Here is a 26,293-nt window from a genome sequence, read left to right as displayed (position 1 = left end):
TTTAACCACTTTAAATACAGTGTTGAAGGTCTGCTACCACTGTCAGGGATTTACTTCAGTATCTCCACAGGGGAGACTTTTCCTCACTTTCTGCCCTAATGACCATGCTAGTACTGAAGAGAATTCTTCATATAGGACACAAGCAACTATAAAAGCTGAAAGGGGTTTTATCTTATCCTCAGTCTGCTAATAAACTGTCCACTGGTCCAATAGCCAAGTGGAAAATTGTTGGACAGAAAGTGCCTGCATCCACTCATGTTTTATGTGTCTTACACTGGCATCAGTCTTTTTCTTATACTTACTCTTCCATTATTTAGACAGCTGATGGGGCTGGGTGTTAAAAATGCAATAGCAATATCAGGAGATTCATTCAGCCACGCTGTGTAGATTGGATGAAGGAATCTGTATGGCAGGGGCGGACTGACCATTTGGGAACTCGGGCACTGCCCGAGGACCGGGGGTCAATAGGGGGCCCCCTGAGATGTCCCTGGTACCTTTTTCATAGGCTTTATTGAGTTTGGGCAAGGGCACAGGGGCCCCATGATCCCCTATTGCCCGGGGGCCCCATGAATTGTCAGTCCGCCCCTTCTGTATGGCCAGCTTAATTGTAACCCTTCCGTACTTTACCTGAACTAAGAAAAGAGTTATGGCTAGATGTACTTTAAGTACCCTCCTTGTTTTATTTATATCATATGTTATATCATATATTTATTTTATTTATATAATTTTTAGATTATTTTCAAATATTTAACATTTTTTCCTTCTGAAGATGCCTTAGTAAAACTTTGTAAAAAAGAGAGCTTCCTAGTTATTGAACATGAAAATCATGATCAGATTGAGAACCCTTCCTCTAAGGCCAACCTCAATTTCAGACTAAATGTTAAGTTGTAAGCTAGTTACTTTCTTCTGTACAGTGTGGTATAGAGTTAACCAGTCTGGGTGAGAGAATAGATGACTTAGCTCCATGGGCAGAAAGTTAACAGCTTTGTGCGTTTCTTAAGCAAAAAAGATTTTTTACAAATGTAAACATCATTTACATGACAAAATCTTGTTATATATATTTTACTTACAGAATGGTCTCTACTGTGTATGTTTCCATGTAAGTATCCATTTTCACAATTGCCGAATCCTTTCTCCTGTTACCAGAGAATCGTTGGGTTTTACATTTCATTTTTTATACATACCTCAGGCACAATGAACCCAGAAATTACAGCATAGTAATTACCTGTACAGTTTTCTGATCATTGGAATAAGCCATGCCTCTTTTGGATAGTGCATACAGCACAGCATCATGGATTGTGGGGAACAATATAGCAGTCTGGACACTATCATCAAAGAAACTACAGTGGTTCAGTTTATCCAAGACCGTACCTGCAATAGAGTGAGAAAATTAAATATATATATATATATATATATATATATATATATATATATATATAATGTGTGTATTGCTATTGCAGTGGTGAATGAAAGTGTATGTTGTGACCATAGAACTCCTTTAAACCTCTGCCTCCCCAGCCTATTCCTCAGCCCACTAGTGTGAATGCTTTTAACCAACATGAATTGTAATGTCACTCACGAATTTGCCCTGTTCTGTGTATTCAAAGGAACTCTTCCAATTCAGTACTCTGGGTTTGTCTAAAATTGAATGCGTTTAATGCATTACCATATACACAATATTGAAGTCAAAGTAAAGAGCTACAGGGTTTGATTTACTAAAGGCAAAAAACTGTGCACTTTGCAAAGTGCAGTTGCACTCTGTAAGAGCAGTTGCTCCAGAGCTTAGTAAATGAACAGATGCTTTGCTGACTTCCATCATCCAATCATGTGCAAGCAAAAATGCTGTGATTTCTATTTTCCTTTCACGTCATTGGGTATTCTTTACAAAGTGAATCTTTACCTCATTTACTAAGCTCATTTACTAAGCTCTGGAGCTACTGCACTTGCCGGGTGCAGCTACACTTAGCAAAGTGCACAGTCTATTTGCCTTTTAATAAATCAACCCCACAGTATAATGAACTACAAACTTACTATCAATATTAGCAATGTATACATCCACTTCAATTGTCAAATAGTCCTTCAGAATCTGAAAACAGAAAAATAAGTATTGTCTTATATCCATCATCTGAAATTAATTTCCGAAATAAATACATATCTAGATTAATACATCAATCTTTACCATGACTGATCTCCCAGACTGCTTGAATCTGGATTTATATACATCACTCATTACAAAGGCTTGCTTCCAATTACTAGCATCTGGGTCAGATTCAAGAGATCTCTTGAGATTTCTGAACTGAACAATTTATCTCGAGTTTTCATCAAAATGTACAGTTGTGACCAAAATTATTCAACCCCCACTGAAATTGAGTGTTTTGGCCAGTTTGACATTGCTTTTGATCATTCAGTCATCTTGCTTACATTTACATTAAAGAGGCACTTGTAGGTCAGACAAATATAACATAACAGTTATAATGAAATAACCACAAATGTCTTTTCTGTGCTCACAGCATTATCAGTTTTATTCAACCCCCAAGTGACATTCAATCTTAGTACTTAGTACAGCATCCTTTTACAGTTATAACAGCTTTTAAACGTGAAGCATAGCTTGACACAAGTGTCTTGCAGCGATCTACGGGTATCTTCGCCCATTCTTCATGGGCAAAGGCCTCCAGTTCAGTCACATTCTTAGGCTTGCGCACTGCAACTGCTTTCTTTAAGTCCCACCAGAGGTTCTCAATCGGATTTAAGTCTGGTGACTGCGATGGCCACTCCAAAATGTTCCAGCCTTTCCTCTGCAACCATGCTCTAGTGGACTTGGAGGTATGCTTGGGATCATTGTCCTGTTGAAAGGTCCAACGTCTCCCAAGCCTCAGGTGTGTGACGGACTGCATCACGTTTCCATCCAATATCTCCTGGTACTGAAGAGAATTCATGGTACCTTGCACACGCTGAAGCTTCCCTGTACCTGCAGAAGCAAAACAGCCCCAAAGCATGATTGACCCTCCACCATGCTTCACAGTAGGCAAGGTGTTCTTTTCATCATAGGCCTTGTTCTTCCTCCTCCAAACATAGCGTTGATCCATGGGCCCAAACAGTTCTAATTTTGTTTCATCAGTCCACAGAACACTATCCCACAACTTTTGTGGTTTGTCCACATGGCTTTTGGCATACTGCAGTCGACTCTTCTTATTCTTTGGAGACAGCAAGGGGGTACGCCTGGGAGTTCTGGCACGGAGGCCTTCATTACGCAGTGTGCGTCTTATTGTCTGGGCTGAAACTTCTGTACCCACATCTGACAAATCTTTTCTCAGTTCCTCAGCAGTCACACGGGGACTTCTCTCCACTCTACGCTTCAGGTAGCGCACAGCAGTCGAAGTCAGCATCTTCTTTCTGCCACGACCAGGTAGCGTTTCAACAGTGCCCTTTGCCTTGAATTTGCGAATGATGCTTCCTAAGGTGTCTCTTGGTATGTTTAACATCTTTGCAATCTTCTTATAGCCATTGCCCTTCCTGTGAAGAGAAATCACCTCTTCTCTTGTCTTCCTGGACCATTCTCTTGCCTTCACCATGTTTGTAACCACACCAGTAAATGTCTAGAAGGAGCTGAGTATCACAGTCATTTTAAAGCTGCCTAATTGGTGCTTATTATGCTTGATTGCTGCTCGGTGACATCCACAGGTGTTTTCAATACCTGATGGAAAGCACCTGTATGAACCTCTGTTCTTCAGAGTGGTAGTCTTTAAGGGGTTGAATAATTGTGGCAATGAAGAAACCACATAAGAACCATTTACTACTGTATTACATAAACAATTGATGTCATTTTAGTTGCATTTGGGTAGTTACAACGTCCTTGTAGGATTTGATTCTGAATACAATTCCAAATGTACACTATAGTCCCTAAACCCCTTTACAGCATTGGGGGTTGAATAATTTTGGTCACAACTGTAACTCATATGCAATGTATGATCAGACATAAAAAAAGAAAAAAGGAATATGCAGCCAAAAATAGATAAGAACAAAATGTTCCAAACCTTAGTTTCTTTTTATATTAGGAAGCATGTTTTTGTCAAGGTTTCCAAAAAGCACCAAAGATGCAGCATGCTGGTGTTCTTTCAGAAAATGCACAGCCTGTTAAAAAGTCTATGGGAGCTGTGGGTAAAGCTCACAAAAATTGCAGATGCATGCATGCTGCAGCCAAACCTCACCGCATCAGTGTGAACCCGGCCTGAAGCAGAATTTAACTGTATCTGAGCACCACAAACTGAAAATGCTGTTTATTCATTTTTAATATTCAAAGCAAATTCACTCATTTATCCATGTCTTCATGCTTTAGTTTGTTAGGAAACCACATTGAAAAACACCACCCCCTTAGAATTTCTAGCCATGGCCATCTTGAGTAATGACAGATGATTAATGTAGCATTTGCTTATGCCTTTAGTTCAGACATGCAGGCAGGAGGGTGTACGTAAATGAGAAATCCCCCCTCCCCTTCTCCAGATGAAAGAAAAAAATGCCATGAAGACTCTTGGGAGGTATGACATAATTTTGGACTTGGCCAGAAAAGAGGAAGCAACTGGAGATATGTAAAAACAAAATTAAATAAGTAAATATAATACACCTTTCAATCCATTTACTAATGCTAGCAACATGAGGATTCAAATAATTAATGTGGATTGAAAGAGTTTATGTCTGCTTTAGACTACAGTATATCCTAAACCAGGGGTCCTCAAACTTTTTAAACAGGGGGCCAGTTCACTGTCCCTCAGACCATTGGAGGGCCGGACTATAGTTTAAAAAAAAAAAAACTATGAACAAATGCGGACACAGTACAGGAGATGACCAGAGACTGCAGACACAGTACAGGAGATGACCAGAGACTGCGGACACAGTACAGGAGATGACCAGAGACTGCGGACACAGTACAGGGGATGACCAGAGACTGCGGACACAGTACAGGAGATGACCAGAGACTGCAGACACAGTACAGGAGATGACCAGAGACTGCAGACACAGTACAGGAGATGACCAGAGACTGCGGACACAGTACAGGGGATGACCGGAGACTGCGGACACAGTACAGGGGATGACCAGAGACTGCGGACACAGTACAGGAGATGGCCAGAGACTGCAGACACAGTACAGGAGATGACCAGAGACTGCAGACATAGCACATGAAATGACCAGAGAATGCGGACATACAGCGACGGCGGGAATACTGGGCCGGCCGCTCCATAAGACGCACAGACATTTCCCCTCATGTGTGTCCCATCATTGGTGTCAGTGGGAGGAATAGTGCCCCATCATTGGTGTCAGTGGGAAGAATCGTGCCCCTTCATTAGTGTCAGTGGGAGGAATAGTGCCCCATCATTGGTGTCAGTGGGAAGAAACGTGCCCCATCATTGGTGTCAGTGGGAAGAAACGTGCCCCATCATTGGTGTCAGTGGGGGAAACGTGCCCCATCATTGGTGTCAGTGGGAAGAAATGTGCCCCATCATTGGTGTCAGTGGGAGGAATAGTGCCCCATCATTGGTGTCAGTGGGAGGAATAGTGCCCCATTATTGGTGTCAGTGGGAGGAATAGTGTCCCATCATTGGTGTCAGTGGGAGGAATAGTGCCCCATCATTGGTGTCAGTGGGAGGAATAGTGCCCCATCATTAGTGTCAGTGGGAGGAATAGTGCCCCAGCATTGGTGTCAGTGGGAGGATTAGGGCCCTATCATTAGTGTCAGTGGGGGGAGGAATAGTGCCCCATTATTGGTGTCAGTGGGAGGAGGAATAGTGCCCCATCCTTGGTGTCAGTGGGGGGGGGGGGAAATAGTGCCCCATCATTGGTGTCAGTGGGGGAAGGGGATAGTGTTCCAACATTGCTGTCAGTGGGGGAAGGGGATAGTGTTCCAACATTGGTGTCAGTGGGAAGAATAGTGCCCCATCTTTGATGTCAGTAGGAAGAATAGTGCCCCATCTTTGGTGTCAGTGGGAGGAATAGTACGTCATTGGTGTCAGTGGGGGGGAATAGTGCTCCGTCACTGGTGTCAGTGGGGGGAATAGTACGTCATTGGTGTCAGTGGGGGGGGGAATAGTGCCCCATCATTGGTGTCAGTGGGAAGAATAGTTCCCCATCTTTGGTGTCAGTGGGAGGAATAGTACGTCATTGGTGTCAGTGGAGGGGAATAGTGCCCCATCATTGGTGTCAGTGGGGGGAATAGTGTCCCAACATTGGTGTCAGTGGGAGGAATAGTGTTCCATCGTTGGTGTCAGTGGGGGGGATAGTGTCCCATCATTGGTGTCAGTGGGGGGGATAGTGCCTCATCATTGGTGTCAGTGGGGGAAGGAATAGTGTTCCATCGTTGGTGTCAGTGGGGGGAGGAATAGTGCCCCATCGTTGGTGTCAGTGGGGGGGAGGAATAGTGCCCCATCGTTGATGTCAGTGGGGGGAGGAATAGTGCCCCATCGTTGGTGTCAGTGGGGGGAGGAATAGTGCCCCATCGTTGGTGTCAGTGGAGGAATAATGGCCCATCATTAGTATCAGTGACACCAATGATGGGGCACTATTCCTCCCACTAACACCAATGACACGTAACTTGCTGACCCCTGCTCCAGCCTAGGTGCTACTGCAGCCAGCATACCTGGTTGCAGCAGCACCATCAGCACGGCACACTTACATGTCAGCTGTCCTTCTTCACTCTGGCCTCTCTCTCACTCGATGTTCGCGGGGCCGCTCGGCTCCGCCTCCTCGCAGGTGATTGGCCGCCTGTGTGCCTTTTCTGAGCTACAGTTCTGGTGCCCAATCACCAGTGAGGAGGCGGAGCCAAGCGGCAGGAGTGAGGGAGTGGCGAGTGAATGAAGGAGCAGCGCTTCCTGGACTGGATCGTCGTGGGACTGGGACCGGAGCCAGGTAAGGTACAGCAGCCCCCTGCCCGCCCCTGTACTTAGTGTCCTTTCCTGTCCCGTCTCTGCTGGCGGGCCGGATAAATGGCCTCGGTGGGCTGCATGTATCCCGTGGGCTGTAGTTTGAGGACCCCTGTCCTAAACCATCGTTTTTTTTTGTTTTTTTTTTGCCATGGGTGTCCCTGAGATTCCCCTTCACTTCCTGTCCCAAATACACAGCAGGAAGTAGGAAGAAATCTCTTCAAAGTTCAAGGGTAATCCTTTCTCTGACAGTTGTCACTAGAGCAAGTTTCCCCTTTGGATCATTTCCCCTATAAGCAGTATTAAACTCAAAAGCAAACATTCATTATATTGCAGCTTACCAATTCTTAGAAGTGATCGCTTGATTAGTTTCTTTTTTTTGGGCTTTCTTCTACTTTCATCTGGTGATCCAGCCTGCAACTCTGCTGTGAAGTTCAAGCTCTCCAGCATAATTTAGCAGCTTACATGGATGAAACCCTCTATTTAGCACTGGCAGGGATGATTACAATTGTCATCTTTTATTTATTTATGTAAAACCTTATCCCAAAAGTATAAAAAACTGTTTGCTGTGTAGCACTTTGGTCCTAAAGTGGGGCTACTATGCAAATCTAGTTTTTGGCTGGGATGTAGTTAGCTCAGACTGATTGTATAGTTTCTTATTAGGCTTTCCCCTAATCTTGGTTGGGCTGTGCACTTCTCACTGCTGCCAATAGGTGTACTTGGTACCCCAGGTCATAGTATGAGAGTGCAGTCATAAGCTGAGTTATGAATATTTATACTTCTTTCCAGACAGCCCAGTAGGAGGTTCTATGGCCACTGGTGCATTCTGGGAGAGAAGATATATTTGGGGTGGGCCATGTGTTTGCTTTCTTGCCTTAGGCTGAGGTCTGAGGAGGTGCTGCTGGAGAGAGCTCTATGTTAGGCCCAGCAGCCTGTCGGGCCTACCTGCTTTGAATTAGTCCTGAGTGTGTCCTACTAGGGATGGAGGAAGCCGGGCCAAGGTGAGAAGATCCAGGGGAGGCCCCTTGCTGGAGAGAGCCAGAATGAAGACTGGTCTCTCAGAAGGGCCTGGTGACTCACTTGGAGGACGCACTAAACTCTGAAAATGTGCTTGTAGTGCTGCCGAGTCAGCTTAAAGGTTTTGACACTGTGAAGCTGGACTTTGTTCTGGAATCCAAGGAGTCTGTAAGTGATCTGCGTGACATCTGAAACTCCTAACTCTCTCCTTCCACTTCCTTTCACGTTCAACATTAAAGCTTTGAAAAAGACCTAAAGTGACTGGCGACCAATTTCTGTTCAAATCTCCCCTTTCTAGCCAGGGACTCAGCCCTGGGGTGAATGCTAGCTTGCTCCCTGCCCTTTGGAGGTACTATCCTGTCACCAAGGGAGTCAGCTATAATTGATTATAAAATGTGAGCTGGAGTTTGGCTTCAATTTGTTATTGTATTCAGATCTGCTATTACATTTAACACTCCACCCCCAACCAGACTTAAAATGCTGTTGTCTGCTGTGTTCTCTGCTAATTCCTGCAGAGTTGGGTTTCACTAATACAGGAGATGTGTCACTGGCCAGATCACCAGGTAAAAACCGAAGGAAAATGCCAAAGAAAAGAAGACTGATGAAGCCACAAACTCTAAAGATTGGTAAGCTGCAATATAATCCATTTTTGGTTTTGTGTTTTACACCGCTTTTATTTCTGTTCCAAAGAAAATAAAAATGTTGGAATTTCCATCACTTTAAGTCTGGTGACAATAGTCACTAGGGCAAATAAAGAGGGCGAATCTTTGTACTGGGGATACAGAAAAACTTCTCTACTAATTTTTTTTAGGTCCTCTCTAAATGGACAAAAACCTCGTACTTAGATGAAATGAAGCTCAACTCCAGGTTAAGTGGGTTAGATGCAGGGGCGGACTGACCATTTGGAAACTCGGGCACTGCCCGAGGGCCCGGGGTTAGTAGGGGGCCCCATGAGATGCCCCTGGTACCTTTTTCATAGGCTTTTTTGAGTTTGGGCAAGGACACAGGGGCCCCATGATCCCCTATTGCCCGGGGGCCCCATGAGTTGTCAGTCCGCCCCTGGTTAGATGTTTTTTTTTTCCTATGGGGAAGAGGAGAGAGCAGCAATACTTACCTTATTCCTCACATCCCTAGCTCTTCTCTACTTCCTGATGCTAAATCCGTTGACGTGGGAGGATCTCAGCATCCTCACATACAATACAAATGCCTGCATTGAGCAAACAGCTTTAGGGGATGGATTGTACTGGATGGAAGAAGCCAGATCGAGCTTGGAAGTGCAGCTTATTCGTCCACCATAGACGAAACAAATATTTAACCCTTGCAGTGATAGGGACCCAATGCAAGGGTCATGTTTTCAGTTAACCCAGAGTTCTGCTTTAACTGCTTTCCCGTTGCCCTATAGCAGATATACTGCTACAGATGGTGATGTTGCATTTCCGGGTAGGAGGTGGCCACGCCCTACCCGTGCCACTATTCATGACCTCGGCTGTCAATCACCAGGTCCCGCCTGGTGATTACTCTTTGGCACTCAGTGATCATGGAGCATTACCGACAGAGGGAGAGAACTGTATGTAAACAATACAGATCTCTCTCCTGCCAGCTCCTGCACACTGCTTTGCATGGCTTTGGATAGCAGAGCCATGCAAAGCAGTGTGCTTAAAGTGAAGCACAAACACACAGCTTACAGTAAAACAGCACACAGTTAACCTTTTGATCGCCCCAGATGTTAACCCCTTCCTACCCAGTGCCATTAGTACAGTGTCAGTGTTTTTTATTAGCACTGATCACTGTATTGGTGTCACTTGGGATGTCAGTGACACCAAGTCAGTTCCCCCCAGTGTCAGAATGCCCACCGCAGTCCTGCTATAAGTCGCTGATCATCGTCATTACTAGTAAAAATTTTAAAAAATCCCAGTATATATACCATTTGTAAACGCTATAACTTTCACATAAGCCGATTCATTTACACGTATAGGGATATTTTTTTTAGCAAAGACATGTAGCAGAATACATTTTGGCCTAAATTTAAGATGAAATTTGATTTTTAACATTTTTGTACTGGATATGTTTTATAGCAAACAGTGAAAAATATTGTTGTTTTTTTTTTCAAAATTGTCGGATTTTTTGGTTTATAGCTCGAAAAATAAAAATGCAGAGGCAATCAAATACCACCAAAAGAAACCTCCATTTATAGGAAAAAAAGGACATATATTTAATTTGGGTGCTGCGTTGCATGACCTCACAATTGTCAATTAAAATAATGCAGTGCTGTATCGCAAAAAATGGCCTAGTCAGGAAGGGGGGTAAATCCTCTGAAGGGCAAGTGGTTAAGGCATCCTTAAATACACAGAAGAGTGTCAGTGTTTTATGGTTACTATTAATTTGTACCTCTTATAAGGTACCCCTGTAAGAGAGTGAATATTTAGGAGGGATTGAACTCATTATTTGGGTATTTTTTATGGTTTCAGTAATACAGATAATACAATAGGAGTAAGAGAAAGCACACCCTATTTATAATAGAAGAGAAACAATGCGAAGGAACTGTGTAATAGAGAATGCTTTATAGATGTCATATAGATATGTTGTAATAATTACTAACACAAGGAAGGAGCTTCTTACTGTTTTTAGACTTTTCATGCCAGACACGTCAATGAATGAAACTGCTCCAAAGTCAAGAATTAGGGTATGGAGATCAACTCTGGGAACTTCAATGTTGTGTGGAAGCTCAGAATTCCAGTCTATGGTAAATGGAAGGTCATCAGTGTTGATGGGATTGTTCAGTTCCTCCACCTTGATATTGTCCAGGTCATCATAAGAATCCATGTACTCATAAGACGTGCATAATACACCGTTCTGTAATGTCATGACATAAGCAAAACAACACAAAGCCAAATGTATTTTACATGCACATGAAATATGAGATATTATGCAGTCAGATTTATGTGTTCAAAATGCATTAAAAAGGAACTTCATCCATTTTTAACAACTTGCCTTCATTAGGCCATATATATACAGCCTAGGGAACAAGTGGTTATACCAGTTGCAGCTGCAGCCCTGAGCCTAGTATTGTTTTCTTCAGCTGGTGATCGGCTTTCAGGTAAAAGTGATCTGAGCAGCTCTACAGCATTGCCTACAGATAATATCTAGGTACTTTGGTAGTTTGTTGCCATTTCACAGGTGTCTGCAATTTAAATCTTGACATATTTAGTATCTATTTACTAGGTGCAACAAAATTTTTTATGGTTTACCAAAAAAGTGAGTATTATATTTAGAGATGAGCGAATCGAAGTATCCGAAGTGGAATTCGAGTCGAATATCGGAAAAATTTTGATTCGTGCCGAATCCGAAAAATAGCCTAATTCGGACGCGCGAATCGAAATTTTTCAGAAAATGGCGGCTGACATGTGCGGCGACGGAGCGGGGATGTCTGGGAAGGCGCGCAGACAAGGCGCGCTGACCCATAATGCATTCCTCAACTACATGTGATCGCATCAGCCTATCAGCAGCCAGCCAGCCAGCACTGTGTAATGGTCGAGCTATAAATAGCGGCCATTTTGGAATTCTTCATTTGCCTGCAGTTATTGAACAGAGGCAGACCGCTCTGTACTAGGGACAGGGACAGAGTTAGGGCCACAGAAACGATAATTGGGGACAGAGAAAAGTTACTTAGGGACAGAGAACCATTACTCAGGGACACAGACTTGTTAATGAGGGCCACAGAATCGTTATTTAGGGACAAAGAAACGCTAGTTAGGGCCACAGAATTCATAATCAGGGACAGACAGAATTGTTACTCAGTGCCAGAGAATTGTTACTTAGGGCCACAGAAACGTTATTAGGGCCACAGAATTGTTACTCAGGGACAGACAGAATTGTTACTGAGTGCCAGAGAATTGTTACTCAGGGACAGACAGAATTGTTACTGAGTGCTAGAGAATTGTTACTTAGGGCCACAGAAACTTTAATTAGGGCCACAGAATTTTTACTCAGGGACAGACAGAATTGTTACTGAGTGCCAGAGAATTGTTACTCAGGGACAGACAGAATTGTTACTGAGTGCCAGAGAATTGTTACTTAGGGCCACAGAAACTTTACTTAGGGCCACAGAATTTTTACTCAGGGACAGACAGAATTGTTACTCAGTGCCAGAGAATTGTTACTCAGGGACAGACAGAATTGTTACTGAGTGCCAGAGAATTGTTACTCAGGGCCCCAGAAACTTTACTTAGGGCCACAGAATTTTTACTCAGGGACAGACAGAATTGTTACTGAGTGCCAGAGAATTGTTACTCAGGGACAGACAGAATTGTTACTGAGTGCCAGAGAATTGTTACTTAGGGCCACAGAAACTTTACTTAGGGCCACAGAATTGTTACTCGCACAGACACAGAATTGTTACTCGCACAGACACAGAACTGTTACTGAGGGCCACAGAAACTTTACTTAGGGACAAAGAAACGCTAGTTAGGGCCACGGAATTCATACTCAGGGACAGACAGAATTGTTACGGAGTGCCAGAGAATTGTTACTCAGGGCCACAGAAACTTTACTTAGGGCCACAGAATTTTTACTCAGGGACAGACAGAATTGTTACGGAGTGCCAGAGAATTGTTACTCAGGGACAGACAGAATTGTTACTGAGTGCCAGAGAATTGTTACTTAGGGCCACAGAAACTTTACTTAGGGCCACAGAATTGTTACTCGCACAGACACAGAATTGTTACTCGCACAGACACAGAACTGTTACTGAGGGCCACAGAAACTTTACTTAGGGACAAAGAAACGCTAGTTAGGGCCACGGAATTCATACTCAGGGACAGACAGAATTGTTACGGAGTGCCAGAGAATTGTTACTCAGGGCCACAGAAACTTTACTTAGGGCCACAGAATTTTTACTCAGGGACAGACAGAATTGTTACTGAGTGCCAGAGAATTGTTACTCAGGGACAGACAGAATTGTTACGGAGTGTCAGAGAATTGTTACTCAGGGACAGACAGAATTGTTACTGAGTGCCAGAGAATTGTTACTTAGGGCCACAGAAACTTTAATTAGGGCCACAGAATTTTTACTCAGGGACAGACAGAATTGTTACTGAGTGCCAGAGAATTGTTACTCAGGGACAGACAGAATTGTTACTGAGTGCCAGAGAATTGTTACTTAGGGCCACAGAAACTTTACTTAGGGCCACAGAATTTTTACTCAGGGACAGACAGAATTGTTACTCAGTGCCAGAGAATTGTTACTCAGGGACAGACAGAATTGTTACTGAGTGCCAGAGAATTGTTACTCAGGGCCCCAGAAACTTTACTTAGGGCCACAGAATTTTTACTCAGGGACAGACAGAATTGTTACTGAGTGCCAGAGAATTGTTACTCAGGGACAGACAGAATTGTTACTGAGTGCCAGAGAATTGTTACTTAGGGCCACAGAAACTTTACTTAGGGCCACAGAATTGTTACTCGCACAGACACAGAATTGTTACTCGCACAGACACAGAACTGTTACTGAGGGCCACAGAAACTTTACTTAGGGACAAAGAAACGCTAGTTAGGGCCACGGAATTCATACTCAGGGACAGACAGAATTGTTACGGAGTGCCAGAGAATTGTTACTCAGGGCCACAGAAACTTTACTTAGGGCCACAGAATTTTTACTCAGGGACAGACAGAATTGTTACTGAGTGCCAGAGAATTGTTACTCAGGGACAGACAGAATTGTTACGGAGTGTCAGAGAATTGTTACTCAGGGACAGACAGAATTGTTACTGAGTGCCAGAGAATTGTTACTTAGGGCCACAGAAACTTTAATTAGGGCCACAGAATTTTTACTCAGGGACAGACAGAATTGTTACTGAGTGCCAGAGAATTGTTACTCAGGGACAGACAGAATTGTTACTGAGTGCCAGAGAATTGTTACTTAGGGCCACAGAAACTTTACTTAGGGCCACAGAATTTTTACTCAGGGACAGACAGAATTGTTACTCAGTGCCAGAGAATTGTTACTCAGGGACAGACAGAATTGTTACTGAGTGCCAGAGAATTGTTACTCAGGGCCCCAGAAACTTTACTTAGGGCCACAGAATTTTTACTCAGGGACAGACAGAATTGTTACTGAGTGCCAGAGAATTGTTACTCAGGGACAGACAGAATTGTTACTGAGTGCCAGAGAATTGTTACTTAGGGCCACAGAAACTTTACTTAGGGCCACAGAATTGTTACTCGCACAGACACAGAATTGTTACTCGCACAGACACAGAACTGTTACTGAGGGCCACAGAAACTTTACTTAGGGACAAAGAAACGCTAGTTAGGGCCACGGAATTCATACTCAGGGACAGACAGAATTGTTACGGAGTGCCAGAGAATTGTTACTCAGGGCCACAGAAACTTTACTTAGGGCCACAGAATTTTTACTCAGGGACAGACAGAATTGTTACGGAGTGCCAGAGAATTGTTACTCAGGGACAGACAGAATTGTTACTGAGTGCCAGAGAATTGTTACTTAGGGCCACAGAAACTTTAATTAGGGCCACAGAATTTTTACTCAGGGACAGACAGAATTGTTACTGAGTGCCAGAGAATTGTTACTCAGGGACAGACAGAATTGTTACCGAGTGCCAGAGAATTGTTACTCAGGGACAGACAGAATTGTTACTGAGTGCCAGAGAATTGTTACTTAGGGCCACAGAAACTTTAATTAGGGCCACAGAATTTTTACTCAGGGACAGACAGAATTGTTACTGAGTGCCAGAGAATTGTTACTCAGGGACAGACAGAATTGTTACTGAGTGCCAGAGAATTGTTACTCAGGGCCACAGAAACTTTACTTAGGGCCAGAGAATTTTTACTCAGGGACAGACAGAATTGTTACTGAGTGCCAGAGAATTGTTACTCAGGGACAGACAGAATTGTTACTGAGTGCCAGATAATTGTTACTCAGGGCCCCAGAAACTTTACTTAGGGCCACAGAATTTTTACTCAGGGACAGACAGAATTGTTACTGAGTGCCAGAGAATTGTTACTCAGGGACAGACAGAATTGTTACTGAGTGCCAGAGAATTGTTACTTAGGGCCACAGAAACTTTACTTAGGGCCACAGAATTGTTACTCGCACAGACACAGAATTGTTACTGAGGGCCACAGAACTGTTACTTGGGGCCACAGAAACGTTAATCAGGGACACAGAATTGTTACTGAGGGCCACAGAACTGTTACTTAGGGCCACAGAATTGTTACTCGCACAGACACAGAATTGTTACTCAGGGACACAGAATTGTTACTCAGGGACACATAATCGTTTAATTAAAGAGTATGTCAGACAACATGCAGAGGAGTGGCAGAGGAGGCAATGTTTTAGGAGCGAGCAGACGTGGCAGCAGAGGAAGGGGTCGAGGCAGCACTATTCGCAGCCAGAGGCCAGTGCTCCCGGTGTCATCCAGCGGTCGTGTCTCCACCGACAACCCTGCCGTCGTCGATTGGTTGGCTCGGTCGTCTTCCTCTTCCCAGGTCACCTCTGACACCTACAGCCAACGGTCGGTGGGTACGTCAGACACAACCGTTAGTTGGCATGGCCCGGGACCTAGCCCACTGAAATCACGTGTCCTCTACCTGCCCCTGTCCTTTGGTGTTCCCTCACCAAGCGAAGTATCGCATGCTGTGGGCTCAGCCCCACTGTACAGTGAGGAAGAGCTAACAGAGGGCGGTCAGGAACGGGGGGAGACATCCGCCTTTTCAGCAGCTAGGCGAAGAAGTAGTGGCGAGGAGAGTGGCCCGGTAGCCGGTCTAGAGACAGGTCTGTCTCCTGACCCAGACGCAGCCGAGGGGGCTAGTAGTGAGGCGGAGACCCTACTTGATGATGAGGAGGTTGATCGCACTTGGCAGCCTCGTCGTCATCAGGCAATTTCTTCCGCATCATCAGGAGAAGAGGGTGGCAGCTTGGCAGTGAGCGAAACAGTCGGTGGGTTGCCCAGGAGACAGCAGGAGGGTCGCAGCAGTGTCAGTGGAAGCAGTGTCAGTGGAGCCAAACGGCCACGGAGTAGAGCACCAGCTCCACTGCAGCCTACCACCACGGCCAGTAGTGGTGCCGGTGTGCACGGAGGAAGCAGCAGTCAGCCAGTGAGGAGTATCGGGGGCAAAGTTTCCTACTCGGCGGTGTGGCAATTTTTCGTCAAGCCGCCCGAGGAAGTAAACGTAGCCGTATGTCGACTATGTGGCCAGAAAGTCAAGCGTGGCCAGGGGGCCCATGTTGGGACTATTTGGGCCATGTTGGGACAATGGGAGACCTCCCATTGCTGCTGTCTCCATCGCCACACTCTGCCATGTGCCACTTTCAGGTCTCCTCACACACTGCTGGTGTGTTCAGTTTTTTGACATAGGGTGCTGGCAGATTACGGGCCTCCCATAGCTGCTGCCAGGCCCCTAATCTGCCATAGGCCCCTATATACCGCCTCCTCATGCTGCTGCCAGGTCCAGAGTCTGTCATGGGTCCCTGTACGGCCTCCCATTGCTGCTGTCTCCATCGCCACACTCTGCCATGTGCCACTTTCAGGTCTCCTCACACACTGCTGGTGTGTAGAATTTTTTGACATAGGGTGCTGGCAGATTACGGGCCTCCCATTGCTGCTGCCAGGCCCCTAATCTGCCATGGGCCCCTATATACCGCCTCCTCATGCTGCTGCCAGGTCCAGAGTCTGTCATGGGTCCCTGTACGGCCTCCCATTGCTGCTGTCTCCATCGCCACACTCTGCCATGTGCCACTTTCAGGTCTCCTCACACACTGCTGGTGTGTAGAATTTTTTGACATAGGGTGCTGACAGATTACGGGCCTCCCATAGCTGCTGCCAGGCCCCTAATCTGCCATAGGGCCCTATATACCGCCTCCTCATGCTGCTGCCAGGTCCAGAGTCTCTCATGGGTCCCTGTACGGCCTCCCATTGCTGCTGTCTCCATCGCCACACTCTGCCATGTGCCACTTTCAGGTCTCCTCACACTGCTGGTGTGTAGAATTTTTTGACATAGGGTGCTGGCAGATTAAGGGCCTCCCATAGCTGCTGCCAGGCCCCTAATCTGCCATAGGCCCCTATATACCGCCTCCTCATGCTGCTGCCAGGTCCAGAGTCTGTCATGGGTCCCTGTACGGCCTCCCATTGCTGCTGTCTCCATCGCCACACTCTGCCATGTGCCACTTTCAGGTCTCCTCACACACTGCTGGTGTGTAGAATTTTTTGACATAGGGTGCTGGCAGATTACGGGCCTCCCATAGCTGCTGCCAGGCCCCTAATCTGCCATAGGCCCCTATATACCGCCTCCTCATGCTGCTGCCAGGTCCAGAGTCTGTCATGGGTCCCTGTACGGCCTCCCATTGCTGCTGTCTCCATCGCCACACTCTGCCATGTGCCACTTTCAGGTCTCCTCACACACTGCTGGTGTGTAGAATTTTTTGACATAGGGTGCTGGCAGATTAAGGGCCTCCCATAGCTGCTGCCAGGCCCCTAATCTGCCATAGGCCCCTATATACCGCCTCCTCATGCTGCTGCCAGGTCCAGAGTCTGTCATGGGTCCCTGTACGGCCTCCCATTGCTGCTGTCTCCATCGCCACACTCTGCCATGTGCCACTTTCAGGTCTCCTCACACTGCTGGTGTGTTGAATTTTTTGACATAGGGTGCTGGCAGATTATGGGCCTCCTATAGCTGCTGCCAGGCCCCTAATCTGCCATAGGCCCCTATATACCGCTTCCTCATGCTGCTGCCAGGTCCAGAGTCTCTCATGCCATGTGCCACTTTCAGGTCTCCTCACACTGCTGGTGTGTTGAATTTTTTGACATAGGGTGCTGGCAGATTATGGGCCTCCCATAGCTGCTGCCAGGCCCCTAATCTGCCATAGGCCCCTATATACCGCCTCCTCATGCTGCTGCCAGGTCCAGAGTCTGTCATGGGTCCCTGTACGGCCTCCCATTGCTGCTGTCTCCATCGCCACACTCTGCCATGTGCCACTTTCAGGTCTCCTCACACTGCTGGTGTGTAGAATTTTTTGACATAGGGTGCTGGCAGATTACGGGCCTCCCATTGCTGCTGCCAGGCCCCTAATCTGCCATGGGCCCCTATATACCGCCTCCTCATGCTGCTGCCAGGTCCAGAGTCTGTCATGGGTCCCTGTACGGCCTCCCATTGCTGCTGTCTCCATCGCCACACTCTGCCATGTGCCACTTTCAGGTCTCCTCACACACTGCTGGTGTGTAGAATTTTTTGACATAGGGTGCTGGCAGATTACGGGCCTCCCATAGCTGCTGCCAGGCCCCTAATCTGCCATAGGCCCCTATATACCGCCTCCTCATGCTGCTGCCAGGTCCAGAGTCTCTCATGGGTCCCTGTACGGCCTCCCATTGCTGCTGTCTCCATCGCCACACTCTGCCATGTGCCACTTTCAGGTCTCCTCACACTGCTGGTGTGTAGAATTTTTTGACATAGGGTGCTGGCAGATTAAGGGCCTCCCATAGCTGCTGCCAGGCCCCTAATCTGCCATAGGCCCCTATATACCGCCTCCTCATGCTGCTGCCAGGTCCAGAGTCTGTCATGGGTCCCTGTACGGCCTCCCATTGCTGCTGTCTCCATCGCCACACTCTGCCATGTGCCACTTTCAGGTCTCCTCACACACTGCTGGTGTGTAGAATTTTTTGACATAGGGTGCTGGCAGATTACGGGCCTCCCATAGCTGCTGCCAGGCCCCTAATCTGCCATGGGCCCCTATACCGACTCCTCATGCTGTGACGTTGCAACAAGGTGGAATTCAACCCTACATATGTTAGACCGCCTTTACGAACAGCAAAAGGCCATCACAGATTTCCTGATGTTAAAAGCGGATAAAGGTATTCCCTGTGTAACTTAGATGTCAGCCATTGGCAGCTCATGCGTGACACCTGCGCTTGCTCAGGCCCTTTGAGGAGGCCACGCTATTCGTGAGTCGGCAGGACTATGGGATGAACGACGTCATTCCTCTGTTGCACGTCCTGGAACAAATGCTGTTAACAATGGCTGGTCAGGGTGCGGTAGACGTGGCGCACAGATCTCAACGCCACATGACCCCTGTGGGGGCAGGACAGGAAGAAGAGGAGGAGGTAGAGGAGGACATTGGTGCTCAGGAATTATTGAGTGAAATGGGTGGTTTTTCCACTCAGCGGACAGGAGTGGAGGAGCAGGAGCATCTGGTAGAGGAGGAGGAGGAGGAGGAGACAGAGGACCCAGACGCACCGTGGCAGTATGCTGTGGAGATGGAGGCAGGGAGTCCCTCGCATTCCTTGGCACAAATGGCCCATAGCATGCTCGCTTGCTTGCGTAGCGACAGCCGAATAATAACCATCAGACAGAGGGATGACTTTTGGCTGTCCACTTTGTTGGACCCTCGCTACCGTTCAAAAATGGTGGCCTTTTTCACACCTGCTGAGAGGGAGGCCAAAATAACGTACTATAAAAACCACCTATGTAGTCAGCTGGTCTCTGCCTGTCTGCGCCAACGTCCATCCTCAGACACTGTGGGCCCTGTGCGCTCGCGTTCCGCTGCCATGGCAGCAGGGGAGGGGTGGGGTGGTAGGAGCAGTGGCAGCTCCACCAGCAGCGGCTGCCTCAGTCTGCAGTCGATGATGAGTAGCTTTCTTCACCAGCGCAGTGAGGAAACTACTAACCAGCCACAGCAGCAGCAGCAGCAGCAGCATCAGGTGGACCTGGAGCAGGACCTCAAACAACAGGCTTAGGCCTACTTGGACAGCACCCTGCCAACCGAGGTAGACAATCCCCTTGACTACTGGGCAACGAAACTTGACTTTTGGCCCCAACTAGCTGAATTTGCCCTTGAAAGGCTGTCATGCCCGGCCAGTAGCGTGGCATCGGAGCGCGTGTTTAGTGCGGCAGGAGGTATTGCAACTCCGCGGAGGACACGACTGTCCACCCAAAGTGTGGAGAGACTGACGTTTGTGAAAATGAATCAGGCGTGGATTAGTCTGGATTTCAAACCACCAGTTCCTGACACAACTGACTAAATCCGCCATGAATCATGCCCCAAACATGTGCCACTTTCAGGTCTCCTCACACTGCTGGTGTGTTCCATTTTTTGTCATAGGGTGCTGGCAGATTACGGGCCTCCCATAGCTGCTGCCAGGCCCCTAATCTGCCATGGGCCCCTATACCGCCTCCTCATGCTGCTGCCAAGTCCAGAGTCTCTCATGGGTCCCTGTACGGCCTCCCATTGCTGCTGTCTCCATCGCCACACTCTGCCATGTGCCACTTTCAGGTCTCACACACTGCTGGTGTGTAGAATTTTTTGACATAGGGTGCTGGCAGATTACGGGCCTCCCATAGCTGCTGCCAGGCCCCTAATCTGCCATAGGCCCCTATATACCGCCTCCTCATGCTGCTGCCAGGTCCAGAGTGTGTCATGGGTCCCTGTACGGCCTCCCATTGCTGCTGTCTCCATCGCCACACTCTGCCATGTGCCACTTTCAGGTCTCCTCACACTGCTGGTGGGTTCCATTTTTTGTCATAGGGTGCTGGCAGATTACGGGCCTCCCATAGCTGCTGCCAGGCCCCTAATCTGCCATGGGCCCCTGTTGTCGCTTGTTGGCATATTCCGCTCGTTCAGATGCTCCTTCTCCTGCTACTCCTCTTCACGGATTCCGTCAGCAGTCTTTCTTGGAATCCGTTTCCAAGAGACAACAGTTTGCGAGCACGCACCAGACGGTGCAGAAACTGAACGTCCTCCTGTCCAAGTTGCTGCTGCCAGGCTCGTAATCTGTCATGCGCCCCTGTACCGCCTCCTCATGCTGCTGCCAGGTCCAGAGTGTGTCATGGGCCCCCGTACCGACTCCAAATGCTGCTGCCAGGCCCGTAATCTGTCATGGGCCCCTGTACCGCCTCCCCATGCTGCTGCCACGTCCAGATTGTGTCATGGGTCCCTGTACGGCCTCCCATTGCTGCTGCCAGGCCTGTAATCTGCCATGGGCCCCCGTACCGACTCCTCATGCTGCTGCCAGGCCCGTAATCTGCCATGGGCCCCTGTACCGCCTCCTCATGCTGCTGCCAGGTCCAGAGTGTGTCATGGGTCCCTGTACGGCCTCCCATTGCTGCTGTCTCTATCGCCACACTCTGCCATGTGCCACTTTCAGGTCTCCTCACACTGCTGGTGGTTTCCATTTTTGTCATAGGGTGCTGTATGGCCTCCCATTGCTGCTGCCTCCACCGCCACACTGTGGCTCCACACTCTGGTTTTGGCCCCGTGACTGGCCAAATGAGTGAAGTGTGCGGTGATTCTAAGATCGACGGCACTCATCTGCATGTCATACTGCCTGACAGTATTATTTCTCTTCCCCAGCAGACTCCAAGGGCATTTAAATTAAAGGTACAGTGTTCAGCACTAATATTAAGTCTCTCTGAAGCCTAGAAACACCCTTTTTTAAGTTAAATTCACAGCGAATATATTCGACTCGAATCGAAATTTTTCTACGAATTCGCCGAATCAGTCGAATCGAATTTTTGAATACTTCGCTCATCTCTAATTATATTGTGTTTGCGTGAACAAAATTTCATTTTCACATCTATGTTTTCCTGAAAGTTTGCATTTTATAAACTGCTGTACATATATTGCGTTACAAAACAAATTACAACCACCATTTTATTCCCCAGGGCCTTTGTTTTCAGACAGTATATAATGTCCAAGGGTTCTAAGTAACTTTATAGCAAAACATGCTGATTTTAAAATGTATGTGAGAAATGTCAAAATTGCCCAGGACTGCAAATGATTAAAAAAATTAATGCAGCTGCAAATATTGTAGCTGCTGGCTAGTGTAGCTGATTCTTCTCACCTCTGTAGGTCCCTGGTGCTGTCATCTTGGATTTGGGTGTCAAGTGGGATTTCCTGATTAATCAATAATTAATAATAATTAATTAATAGGCGGCTTCCTGCTTTGCATGTGTGAGATCATGAGGTGTGATACCAATCCTGTAGCCTCCTGCATAAATGGGTTGGGGGCAAGGGTGGGGAGGTTGAGCAGTGCTTTCACTTTTGAGTGAAAGTCCACTTTAAATCAATTTAAATGACCACTAAAATCATAGACGGTTTGAATCTCGGCTGGTTCAGCACAAACCGACTGAGACTCAAACCATGTATGGGCAGGCTGAATATACCCAAGTTGATTGATCGATCAACTTGGGTACAACCAGCCTGCTGGATTTTAAATGTGATTATTTTTAGAGGCTATACAATGGCTCCATGGGAAGGATCCCCCATCAACACTAACTGAGGTTGCAGGAAAGAAAATTGCTCCACCTATGGCTTAATGCTTTGCAAATGATAGGTACATCCAGCCAAGTGGAAATGTGCACAATCTCATATTTGCCAGACTTGTTAATTATATTGGACACTTAAGGGCATATTTATATAGTTGTGAATGTGCCATTCAACAAACATTCACATCTAGTGAATCAATCACTGTAATTTGATACACATGTACCTGCAGAAAATGTTTCATGTCACATTCACTTCTTTATAAAAAGACCTCATAGTATTAGCTTCAGAGCTATTATTGTCTCCCAGTTTTTGTAAAATCAAGTTTTTTAGAAATGCTGCTTTATAGTTATTGCCACTTATTTTCAATTAAACAGACATAGCCTGGAATAGATAGTAGACAGACTTACTGGTGAAAACTGAAGGATTCCTTTATTAAGTAACTTTCTAATTTTTCTCAAAGCCTTATTCCGTTTGTGCAGAACTCTCACCGGATTAAATCCAACCTGTGCAGTCCAAGTATATCATCAGCATAAATCAGAGAAAAAAAAACGTTCAATATAAATTCAGTATATATTGACATTTGTGAAAAACCAAGGCAAACTTACTGCAGAGGTGAGCTTGTCTTTAAAGAATCCTGAGTTAGCAAAAAAGATAGGTGATGGACATCTAAAGATTTTCATTCCTTCTGGCTCAAAGATCTGCCAAGAAATGTAGATACTTGAGTTTCACCCCCTTGGTACATGCTAAATACATAGACAGACATACTGGTAGAGGCAGATTGAAAAATGTGTTGTATGTATATAGTAACACTTACATCCAAGTAGTCCTTTCTGTTTCTATAAATGTTGCTTTTGCCAACTCTAGCCATGATTGTACATTTTGGGCTTGAAAGAAAAGAAAAATATAAACATAATAAATTACATTAAAATTTTTTTATTTAAATATATTATGTATGTATGTACAGTAGCTGTATAAAACAAAAAAATCTTACACGCTTTTCACAAGTGTTTTTCATATATACAAAAACACATTTTTAGAATAGATTCTCAGCAATGAGCCATGAGCGCCCATTTCTCAGACTTGTTTTTTTTGGCCCTTTCAGATTTCTATTTCCTTAAACAATTAGTAGAAAAGATTAGTGTTGTTGAACTATAGTTTAACATGTTATGTTGCTTGGAAATATACAATTTTATACTTTTAATTTTTTAACCTATTACTTTTTAAAAATGGTAGGTAGAGGGATTTTTATTGAATATATTCTTAAAATGTAAATTTTTCACTTTTTATTTAATTCTCTGTTATGCTTTATGTAAATGTTTACTTTAAATTTTTAAATAATCACCAACATTAGGCTGCATTTTAGAAATTTTCTTGTGAGCCTAAGTTAGCCAATGTGATTTTACATCTGTATGTGCAGGGATGCAGCAGCGATCAAGTGTTTTACATAAATAACGTTAGTTATTGTACATTTTCACTGCCTGTGCCATCTGGCTTTCATAAACAAAGTTATTATAGTAAATGTGCTGTGCCTAATAACTTTGTCATATGTGATCCAATTCAAAACATTATAGTAATAAATCAAATAAAACATAACATACATCAATGTGATTAAGGTATTAAGCGCAGCACATTTATTATACTATTATTAAGTGCTTTTTTTCACTAAGTGTGAGCAGCTAAAAAAATTGTTGTGTGCGTTTTTGTTTATATTTCAGTATTTTAAGGTTACCATTCATCCCTGTTTCCCTGTTATGAGGAATCTATCACCAGGAAATGGATGCCCCTGACATTGTTTATAATTTGAATGTCTTCCTCTTGTTTCAGAAGTCTATGGCTGATTGTTTCAGGGCATGGTAAAAATGGGGTTGTTGTATTTTGGATGTGGCTTAAAAAAATGGGGGTATAGTTTTTCAAAAGTGTTCAAAAGTTTTTCAATAGGGTTCAAAAGTGGGCATGATCAATAGGATGTTCCCAGAATAAATGTAAAAAATCTGGGTAACCTTACCCTATATTAGTCAAGTTGAACAGTAGGCATACAAAAGAAGAAAAGGATCATGAATCCGCTGCATTTCTTCAACCTTTTTTAGGAGGTTATGAGTAAGTGCTAGCTTTAAGCGCAAAACGAGTTAACTCTTTATTCTTGTCCCTGACTCTGTTCCTGTACTGTTCCTGACTGTCTGTGATGATTTTATGGATGTATAATAAAAGTTGAAAAAGTGCAGTGGATTCTGGATCTTTTCTTCTTTTGTAGTCTCACAGAAGAGCTGTGCGGGCACCTTCATTCATAGTGCTCAGTGGATAATTTGCACTACTCACCTGGAGCAGCTTTGCTTGATGTTGAACAGTAGGCATGTGTAGGGTGTTGGGGTGGGTAGTAACTTAAGCACCTGCCCTTTTCCTCTACTTCCTCATAAATGCCCCTCTGATAGCCAGGGATTCCTTATAAAGTGTAAACTTGACAGTACCTGGGACCCTTCTTTCCTACCTCAGTACTGGGTGAACGACGCAGTGTGTATTGGGCTGTAATGCGCAATGTGGTAAGTATAAAATTTATGATTAAAACATAAGGCCTAGTAGACATGGATGGCCAGTTGAGCACCCATTGCTGAAGAGTTCTGCATATCCATGTGGATAGAAAATATTGTTTTTCATAGTATATTTTGAATAAAAGGCAAAGGAAAGTTTGTTGTACTTACAACTGTGTTCTAAAAACTACAGTCAGTAGCTCAAATCCAACTCCTGCTGCCAGCCCAAGGTCAAGGCCAAGAATGACCGAAGCTGTGAAAGTCATCACCCATACTAACTGTGAAATATGGAAGAAGGGTTGTTACTGAAATGTAATCACACTAGAACATATTTATGTTACATCACACTGAGAACAATAATTTAAAATATATAAACTGGAACAGGAAAGGCTAGTAAAGGATAGATAGACCTATCAGGTCTATCAAAAAAAGGCAGCCCAATGGTCAACTGAAGTAGCTCACATGGCACAGTGAGAATTTTGCTGCTAATTGAAAAGCAGCATTTTAGCTAAGTCATTCTGTTCAGGAATAGATGGGCTCTTCAGGTAGGAAACTCTATAGTAATAATGGTGTGAACCTCCTGCGCTCAGAAATATCCCACACTAACTAACTAAGAGAAGCTGCTAACGTTAAATCATATACCAATGATCTTAATAGGACATGTACATAGAGAAATGTAGCGCTACTCACACTAAACACCATATATAAGTGCATAATCCACAAACATAAAAAGTGACAAATAGTGTATCAATAAATCAAAATCTCAAATTGACTAGTTCCGTGCCAACTTAAGTGAAATCATGCAAAAAACCGTCATCTAATACACTAATAAATATGACCAAAGCTAAAAGTGATGGTGACAATTAATAATAAATAATTCCAACTGCTAAAAATGCATAATATATACAACACTCCAAATAATAGTGCCTATAAAAGTGTACATATAAATATAAATGAAAAAACGTGTACTTATACACACTCATAAATCTATATAAACCCCAATTCAGTGAAAAACAATGTATAGGACCAATGTGCATACACGTGAACAAATTCAGTGCACTGCACACAGAAAACGATGAAAAACTAAAAAGTAAATTCAGTGCTCATAAAGTCCAATATATATGGATGACAACACTCAGATGAGAAACGATAACACTTGTGCTGATATTTGTGTGAAAGTGGATTTGGTTGTTGACAGAAGACCATCTGACCACCGGCTAGATGAGCCTCTCACCTTAAAACTTCGACCCTTCGACCCGAAACTTGTGGGTCAAAGCGCTTATAAGGATCCCTCTCACAGATCCTCCAAGTCTGCTGCCACTCCAAAGAACTGCTCCTACGGTACACAAAACTCCCTCAAGGGGTCAGTACTCCAATATTGGCTCCTCTCGAGGAAAGATCAAATGCAGCGCCAACATCTCCCACCCCACAGCTCTCTTGATTAGTGAAGATTAGGCTCAGCTGCTGCAATTGATAGCTGACAGCACTCAATGTTCTAAATCTATACAAACTGAGCTATTCCGCCAGAAACACTCACTGCACAAAGCCAATCATAAGGGCCACTG

The 26,293-nt window shown here is 45.1% G+C and overlaps 1 protein-coding gene across 1 annotated transcript in view; it reads right to left on the bottom strand.

Annotated features, from left to right (window-relative positions):
- The window catches only part of LOC149472906 (chloride anion exchanger-like), a 76,671-nt gene that overhangs the window by 15,565 nt on the left and 34,813 nt on the right, over positions 1-26,293 (bottom strand). Inside the window, exons 12-18 of the mRNA XM_089686689.1 lie at positions 24,900-25,006; positions 23,018-23,087; positions 22,809-22,901; positions 22,611-22,706; positions 10,548-10,781; positions 2,032-2,086; positions 1,226-1,371 (exon numbers count right to left, since the gene is read on the bottom strand). Coding sequence (XP_089542815.1) covers positions 1,226-1,371; positions 2,032-2,086; positions 10,548-10,781; positions 22,611-22,706; positions 22,809-22,901; positions 23,018-23,087; positions 24,900-25,006 — 801 coding nt within the window. The remainder of the gene's footprint in view (positions 1-1,225; positions 1,372-2,031; positions 2,087-10,547; positions 10,782-22,610; positions 22,707-22,808; positions 22,902-23,017; positions 23,088-24,899; positions 25,007-26,293) is intronic.

This window comes from Staurois parvus, unplaced genomic scaffold (genome assembly GCF_062004578.1).
Source record: "Staurois parvus isolate SC_StPar_1 unplaced genomic scaffold, SC_StPar_1.0 ptg000019l, whole genome shotgun sequence".
NCBI classification, from domain to species: Eukaryota; Metazoa; Chordata; class Amphibia; order Anura; family Ranidae; genus Staurois; species Staurois parvus.
Note: the sequence above shows the minus strand (reverse complement) of the source record. Positions and strands in the feature narration are given on the sequence as shown.